The sequence below is a fragment of the Ruditapes philippinarum genome, unplaced genomic scaffold (genome assembly GCF_026571515.1).
Source record: "Ruditapes philippinarum isolate M1 unplaced genomic scaffold, ASM2657151v2 ctg3815_1_1_1_1, whole genome shotgun sequence".
Taxonomy (NCBI): domain Eukaryota; kingdom Metazoa; phylum Mollusca; class Bivalvia; order Venerida; family Veneridae; genus Ruditapes; species Ruditapes philippinarum.
Window position 1 is genome coordinate 64,222 of NW_026867207.1, and position 8,932 is coordinate 73,153.

Sequence of the window (8,932 nt, forward strand, 5' to 3'; positions counted from 1 at the left end):
CGGCATTATTCGTCACTTTCCGTGTCGCATCTGAAGATTTAAGGATCAGGATCAAGATCAGGATAAAATTTAAAAACTAAGATATTTTCCAGCTTTTATCCTCATTGAATTAGCATTTAATATTAACATTCGAATTGAAATTAAAATAGCATGATTATAAAATTTTAGAATAAATTTATTGTAATTTTACTTAATAGTTGATCCAAATATTGATTCTGATCCTAAAATTGATCCTTATTTTGTATTCATTCCTTTTGTATTTGTTTTGTAGTTTGTCAAAATCCTTTCAATATAGGCTTGTTTCTGTGCAAATCGGCAATTCTTTAACACTTTGACTATATACCATTAAGTTCTAGGAATTTATAAAACAATATAAAGAAAATCAGGATCATTTCTTAGTGCAAACGGGGCCAACTTTTATAAATCAGAAAAAAATGTCATATGAACGCTCGTCGAACAAGAGTTATCAGACTGAAACAGATAAAATGCGGAAAATAGCGAAACTTGGTAAAGTGCGAGGTAATGATGCCTAGAAATATTATAATACCGTTTTTACAAAAATAAACGAATCAGACACGTACCGATCTAGTATATTTATACATTGTGTATTTCTCTAGACCCTGTCCATCATTACAGTCACCATACAATCCACTTTGTCGTGATATAGATATCTGTTTCAAAATAACTTCACCTGGTTTATTATATTTTACACTTGAATATGATAAGTGCAAAAAGAATGACATTATTTTGTCCTTTAAAGACTTTTGACTAAAATTATTTCAAAGAAAAAACGAGTCAGCGGAAAGTAAATACTAATTGTAATGATAATAAAAACGACGATGATGATGATGATTATTATTATTATAAAAACAGCTGAATCTCGATTAAATTTTTCAAATGTAGATATAATTTTTAATCCACTGTATAAAAATAAATCACACACATTATGTTTCCATTACATATAAGTAGGATGCAAGATACATGTGTTAAAATTAGTCTCTCAACGCTCCATAGTAAAACAAGCATAATAAGTCAGTTTGATATGAAAAGGAAAAGTTTACGCCAACCATATCCAACTACACGGGACAACCAACCGTTAAATGCACCAAGCGGAGCAAGCAACGAACAAATATAGATAAAGGCTCATCGACAGCGCAAGGAAGGATGAGTGCGAACAAACTAATGTAAATGAGTAACATCATTATAAAGGAGATCATAGAAAATTAAATGAAAACACTAACATAGATAATTGATTGATTAAACGGGATAAAACAGGAATTTAAGGTATAAAGCAGGACAGAGAGGGGAAAGAAAACGCTCACTGCTGAGGACAAATAACACATTCAGACACAAAGATTCAACAAATGTAAACACATTTAAAACAAGACATACATTAAAGGGACAGAGAGGGGCACTGTCAGTAAAATCATGAATGAATGTTAAGACCGATTCAATATGCACCAAACCTCCTTTATAGCCTTTATATGCTGCTATAAACGACGGTGTAAATAAAATTATTCTCCGGGATTCTAAATTCAGTTATGACTTTATGTACCCATACAACAAGCATAGGCATCATGTCAAGTGGTTGCACGCTTGGTGCAAGCGATCTAAAAGGGACTGATATTTATGTTTCAGTTATTAACCGAAAGCGGTTACCCCCATAAATATCACGTGACCAATTTACCATTCTTAGACCAATATCAGTCTCCATGGAAGCTGGAATAAACAGCCCTTCTTCTGCAGGTAGAGGATATGTACGTTGCTCATGTATCTGAATCCTAGCACCGTATCCTGTCGTCAGACCTTTTAAATACTCTGTTACCTCCAGATAAAACACCAAAGAAAGCCCTGAAAAGTAAAGATTATACTTTATATCACTTCGCTATAGTTATCATCATCGGTGACTCATGCGTACTCGTTACGTAAAAACGATTGTGGAATATGTGCCAGTGGGTTCCGACGATGCATTGTTACAGATAGCTCAACTATTGCGAGGGAGGTAAATGCGTCAAAGATTTGATATAAATTATTAGATATTTCTTACCTTTTTTAAAAAACTAATTGATTTTGAAGAAGTTTTATTAAAGATAAGTCCGAAAAGGTGACTAAGGAATGTTTACCTATTTTATAACTTGGTACTTCATATTCGTGTACAGACGCTAGCGATGTGAATCGCATCATAACCGACTAAACGCCAGTCCTTTTAAAATCTAATAAAATCCATTTTCGTAAATAATAATAATCAAATAATCATAAATCAAACAAAGTATTAAAAACATTTGAGCTATTTTGAAAAAGAAGCTCCACCTGTAATAGGTTTCAAATAATACCTTGATAGTTTAAAAAAAACAACAACAAATTTTCCACTTGGATTTTAAGTCTGGACAGACATGAAATCGTAATTCACCAATCACTGTCTAGTATCATATTATTTCATAGAAAACACGCCATTGACACCTTATTTCAAGTTTTTTCTAGACAAAAATCAATATTTTGTTCAGGAAAAAAAACAACGAAACAAATGAAAACAATTGTTTAAACATAAAAACAGTCCTATATTTCTTACAGTTCTCTTAAAGAAATAATAACGAATATGCATGTGTACTCGTATATAAGTAGAAAACTGTTTAAGTCAAATGTATACCTCCAGATGGCCCTGGGTGTTTCACTTTAAATTTGTCAGAGCTAATTGACCAGCAATTACCATATTCTGTTGTCTGATGTAGGGTGAACATACTGCAATAAAAATGTACCGATCAGTTGATTTTTTTTTCATATGCCAGTGGGAGTCATTCTTACTGTTACATGTATTAATGTAAGTACACCACGTGACTTAGAAGTTTGTACTGTTATATAGGTAACAGTAAAATTTGGTCACGTGTAACATTTCCAAGGAAACAAAATTGTCGGCATTGTTTTCTCAACATTTAGGAGGTAGTTCCTACAATGTTTCGGTCGCCTGTCTATCTTTTAGCATATTCGTGTTTTTGAATTTAAACTGCCGAGCAGAAATGTTACCCAGTTCGAGATGTGCAGAACATGGGTAAAGGCTTGTTAAGTTCAAGGTCCAACTTGGTCATTATGCATGAATTTGAAATGCCTTCGTGTTCGCTCTGTCTACTATTTACATCTATAGAATATAAGAATCCCTAAAGAAAGCCCAACACGGCAAAATTAAAACTGGTGCAGGCTCGGTTTTATTGAGCCTGTTCATGGACAGTACTGTCAAGTGCAAACTACCGTCCACATCCCTTAGCACCGGCTTAAGCAGAATTCAACATTTAAACATGAAATGGTAATATTTTGCATCTAAAAACATCCGCAGGCTTGTGTAGGAAAATGTAATTTAGTTTACTGTGTGAAACTATCATGCTAAAAGGTTGGATATGTATCATTAATATGGACTTGTATGGCGATATGCAGCATGAATTTCGACTTTTACAAATGTGATATAAATCATGTCCCAGGGGTCAGTATCGGCATAACCACAGGGGTCACTTAAGTTACAATGACTTATTAAGGAAAACACATTCAAGTTCGATTCATTATTATAAAAATAACATTACACAGAAATTAGCTATTCGGCATGTATGAATCTGGTGGGTCCTTTTAACACTACAATTCGTATAAAATTATCAACCTGTTGTACAAACTGCCTTTTTGTCAGTAGGGGGGGGGGGGGTGTTAGTTGTCACTTACACAGTATGTACATAGTATATAGTAAACATGTCTGTAAAGTCTTTTCCTCCAAACCTTAATTGTGCTAAGCATAGGCATCTGGCATGTAGAATTACCTTGTTGTCCTTCATAAAAGTAGAATCATCACTTTTGAACGAATCGTGAACATAATGTTAATTGTCTGTATGGATATTGATGTTATTGGTGTAAAAGGAGGTAGTAAAATATTTGTAAACGCATATAACCCAACATTATTGTTGTTTTAAGTGAGTATTATAAATATAATATCAATAAAAGTTGCATAAAATAACCATGTACTTTGGGTTTTAAATATCCCAGCCTTTGGGGATCACTTTGTATCATGATGATAATTAATATACACATTCTCTGGGCAAGTTTAATGAACGGGACACTTCTGCAATTTATTAAATTACTGAAACACATTTGCATTCGGGCGTATTGCTCTGCCTTTGCGATGCTCTTGTTATTTCTTGTTGGCGGCTCATTTTTATTTCTCACTTTGAAGATGCAACATTGGTTGACTTAACCTAAAACAAGTTGTCGATCTTCACCATTTCAACGCTCGAGAAAAATAACAGAATGTCAATAAAGCCAGGCTCCTCAATTTCTATATTTATTTCTATGAATATGAAATAAGTGCTTAACCGTATCAAAATCAACGCATTTCGTAGAGCCGCAAAATTGGATGGGTTGTTAAAGTGAATACCAGTGACAACTTCTAAAAGGTCTTACTTTGAAGAGCACATCCTCCCGTTAAACGTACAGCTGATCAGCATATCTGTTATATTGTGGCCCAATTCAGCTCTCTCCTGCCTGAAAACAAAATCGTTTAATTGCATCGATGTTAGAACAAACCGCTGATTCAGAAATCATATAGGTTCGCTTGCAGAGATATTGGTTATTACTGGTTTGTTATCCAGAAAAAACAGTAAGGTAAATCAACCGCTGAAAGTATGACCAAATATGTGTTAAAATCTACATAAAAACCAAAACCAAATACACACAAATTAGAGAAGACGGAATCCATAAAGAACGCCAAAAAACGACAAAATTGAAAATGTTGCAGGCTCGGTTTGACTGAACCTGTTCATGGACTGGAAAGTGCAAGTTACCCTCCACGTCCTCTAACACCGGCTTAAGCAGAATTCGACATTTAAATATTAAACATTAAAAATGGCGAAATTGAATTTAGAAACATCAGCAGATGTGTTCATACGGAGTTTATCATGGAACTTTCAAATAAACAGAAACTTGTCGTGCAAGGTTAAGGAAAAAAGCCCAATAGCTTTCTAACGTGTCATTTGAGCTCACAGTATTGATTTCGATTCTAATATTCGATTCCTTTTAATTTTAAAGTGAACAAATTATATTGCATATTTTGAAATATGTTAGAATGACACAAACATAAATGTTTTATGCAACTTACTTTGGGATTGACATAAACAACCATTTAAATAGATCTTCCAGCTCTGTCCTAGAATCCAATTCTCCATCAAAATCATTTTGATCTTTTGGTCCTATTTCTCGAAAATTCGGACGATCTTTGCCACCAAATTTAGTTTTATTGAAATTTTTGTATTCGTTAAGAAAACGTTTGCGTCTCTGTCGAAAAGAATCATATTGATAAGTATACACTCTGATAATTCCAAAGAGAGACAAAATATATCCTGGCTTTATTAGAAAAGTAATATGATGTAAATAGTTTAAACAATAGTTGCAAAATTATGATGAAACTATGAATGGTTCATGTAAATGTTTGAAATATTCCAGATTTTGTTAGAACTTTTAATAAAAATAAATAAGACAATGACGACAAAGACTGTAGTGTTTCCTAACTGTTGTATTCAACATTAAACATAATCGTGTCAGCCAGTCGAAATAAATTCCTTGTGTCCCAAATCAGCGAAACTTAAAATAGCGCCGTCAATGGCCGTGAAGAACGGAAAGATACCCGGTAACAAAACTTGGACCAGTCTTGTATGTATTCGATTTATTTAGATATAATTTGTTGACAACATCCAAAGTTATTGTCAACAAGTGGCATGACATTAATAACAAGTCACGTAATCCGGAGGGCGGAGCAATATCAATGCTTGCGTAGTGTTAAATGCGTTCGATAATAACAGAAAATAAGCGAAAGTTAACAAGCGCTGTTGAAGTATCTATCTTAGTTTTAAAGAATTTCAGGTTATCTTAAAATGACTTAATCAAAGACAAGCGTACACTGAATCTATATTATTGGTTATAAAATGATAATCAAACTTACAATTGGTGGTTTTTGCGAACCAGAAGTTGACCCACTTTCTGGTAGACCTCCCGGTCCCTGTTTACCTTGACCTCCTGGAGGTGGCAGTTTTGGCCCGTGTGGATCATAATTTGGGTCAAACTGATCTGGTACAAGGTTTTCTGGATGCAAGTTTTCAAGAAGCTCCTTTAACTTTTCAGCTCCGTCGTATTTGTCCACACGTTTTTTATGCATGACATTTGCGTTGCATATTGTAATCTCGGGAAATTTCAGAGTCTCAAATCCTAACGAAATTTTTGTCTGTACAGGGTAGTCCATGTATTGGTCAACCAGATACCAAAGGTGCAAAGACATTGCGGCAATTGCAGCAAGCAACATAAAACACCAAATTAATCTTGCCCACCAAAACTTTGCATTATTTATGTAAGGAACGCCTTGCATCGATGTTTTCTCGGCGAACCTTGCGATAAGGCGCCGGAAACTCTTCTGTTTTCCGGTAGAATCAAACGATTTTATGCTGCCCGAAGTATTCCCGATGTCTTGGAACTGGTTGTTGACAGCCTTTACAAGAATAAAACATTTGATAAGGAGGAAAATTTTAGTGCTACGCTGAAGTATAACAAATTACAGAACGTATGGTTGTGTTTGCATCGCAAAATATAGCTTCACATTAAGACGGTCAAATATGTAGATCGTTGTACAATTTCTCATAATTAACAAAGCAACGTGAAAAAAGATTTCCTTGCAAATACGAATTATGACAAATATGAATTATTAAAAAACTATAATGCAGCTGAAATATACAAACAGTTGCCTTAAAGTTCTAGTTCTTTAGTGGTCAAATATGACTCGGATTACCTTCCCTAAAATGTGTCTTAGTAATAATTTTTTGTTTACTCTCTAAGATGCAATACCATGAGGAGACAATCTGTGTGTCATTATTATTAAGGGACATATGTCCCAGGTACAGAGGTGCTGATGTACGTTCGATATGTGTGTTGTTTCATTCAGTGCAGTATTTTTGTTTAACATTCATGTCTTTTCAGTAATTAAACATCTTATTATTTAAAGTCACGGAAAACAGGTGCATAATGTTTTCAGGAAAAATATTGGTTGTCTGATAAAACGCTTGATTATGGCGAACATGGGCATCTGTGTGAAGGTCTCATCTGATAAATATAAATAACGCGTGAATCAAAGTTTATTTGCATTTCAAATGATGACCAATTTAAACGCCTTATTAATCACAATCCAAATCATTTACCATGTCTATGATCAACTGATATCGAGGTTTGGCCCGGGCATGGTATCATTACACACTTTAGGTGTATTTTAGTTGTTTGATAAAAAAAAACCCATTTTTTGTCAATAATCTTTCAGTTTTCTTGATGCAATAAGTATGAACAGTCGTAGCCTAATTAATTCGGCGTGAACGGTTTGACCCATTTTACAAACTTTTTTCTTCATACTGTCAATTTCATTCCTTTCTCCTTTTGAGATGATAAACAAGTGTGTTATCTTTGGGAACACTTTGTGAAGATATTGCATTGATAGGACCAGCCTTAAATAATTTGAGTCACAAGACAAATTTCAAAGCTTTATCATGAAAAAGAAAAAATATTGTTTAAGGATCAAGTTATTACAGTGATAAATTAACTTACTTTATGTGATGGTTCCCTTCGTGCATCTCTATACATGCCGCTTGCATTGTTGAAACCAGTGTAAAAGATATAACCGTTTTCCTCAGTGCTGTTATCCTTTGTTTCTCCGATAACATCATATCTTTCAGAATACCTCCGTGACTGAGGATGATCACTTCTTGCTCCGCGGTAAAATTCAACTTCGTTCATTTTATTTTATAAAGTCCGCAAGGTCTTGAATATCTATTTTTTAATGAAGTCGTTATTCTTTAAAGACACGAATAAAAGCAATTGTTCCTGTTTTGTTTGTTATTATAGATTTATGATTATCTTTTAATTCTTTTCAGTATTCAGCAGGCACAGGCAACAAAATAAAATGTTTTATTTTGTAACCAATTTACCCAGTTTATGCGTATTTATCTTTGTATATCAAAAAATCATTGACCATTAATAATAACTGAATGTCAAGTATAAAACGAAAACACAAAATATGTTATTCTCCTTTATCAAACACGGGTGCATCTTCATTGTGGTTCGTTAAGGTCCTTCTCAACACGTTTTGAGCGCTTAAATAGCAATAAGAACATAACCCGCTCTATTGTGTATAAATCGCCATTTATCACAGTAAAATAACCTACTAGTTTATCCCTTCATGTCCGCATTGTCGAACGGTCATCAATCCATTACTATTGTTGAATTGTTACTTTAAAACCGTTTAAAGCTTAGTAGCCCTCGTTAGTGGACGAACTTGATAAATATCTCAATTAAATCAAATACGTTTTCCTATAAAAATATTGATATATATTATTCTCATCTTTGAGTAACATTCATTTAATTAAGAAAATTATTTAAAACCTTGAAAATTCTTGCTGAATATGTTTAACTTGAATAAGAGAATAAATAAACTATGTTTGGGAAGCTGTGTTTCTAATTACTGGTCAAGTTCATTTTGTCCTTACTTACATACTGTATTTCTAACGACTCTTTGTATTTATACTGTGTTTACCAATAGTGTGAAGGGTCTGTTAAATGTTAAATAATGTCTCTGTGTGTAATCAAAAGATGTTTATTTTACATTTTAAAAGAAACTGTATCGAAATTATCACTATTTTTGAAGATCAAATATGAGAATAATGTATGTAAAGAAATCAAGTTAAACATTTATTCGAAAATGCTGCTATTATAAAAGTAAAATATAAACATATTCTATAATAACATTTTGAATGCGCATTGTTATTTTTTGACAATATATTTAATCATTATTTGCGAGCTTTAAGAAAAAGGGCATTGTTGCCAAGCTCCACTTTTAAGATTGGTTGACGATTGAGAGAAGTTTGACAGCAAT

General features: G+C 33.4%; 1 protein-coding gene across 1 annotated transcript; it reads right to left on the reverse strand.

The window, feature by feature from the left end:
• Positions 1-569: 569 nt before the first annotated feature.
• LOC132735300 (amiloride-sensitive sodium channel subunit beta-like) lies at positions 570-7,797 on the reverse strand. Its single transcript, XM_060722240.1, has 7 exons — positions 7,609-7,797; positions 5,969-6,556; positions 5,129-5,304; positions 4,435-4,515; positions 2,648-2,739; positions 1,688-1,851; positions 570-671 (listed from the first exon to the last, which is right to left on the reverse strand). Exons 1-7 carry the CDS (start codon positions 7,795-7,797, stop codon positions 570-572), a joined length of 1,392 nt encoding a protein of 463 aa, XP_060578223.1.
• Positions 7,798-8,932: the final 1,135 nt, after the last annotated feature.

Coding starts and splice junctions, on each gene's coding strand:
- LOC132735300 (XM_060722240.1), bottom strand. CDS start 7,797: ATGAACGAAGTTGAATTTTACCGCGGAGCAAGAAGTGATCATCCTCAG. Junction 6,557..7,608: donor GAAGGGAACCATCACATAAA/GTAAGTTAATTT, acceptor GTTATACTTCAG/CGTAGCACTAAAATTTTCCT. Junction 672..1,687: donor CTGATATTGGTCTAAGAATG/GTAAATTGGTCA, acceptor ATTTTGAAACAG/ATATCTATATCACGACAAAG.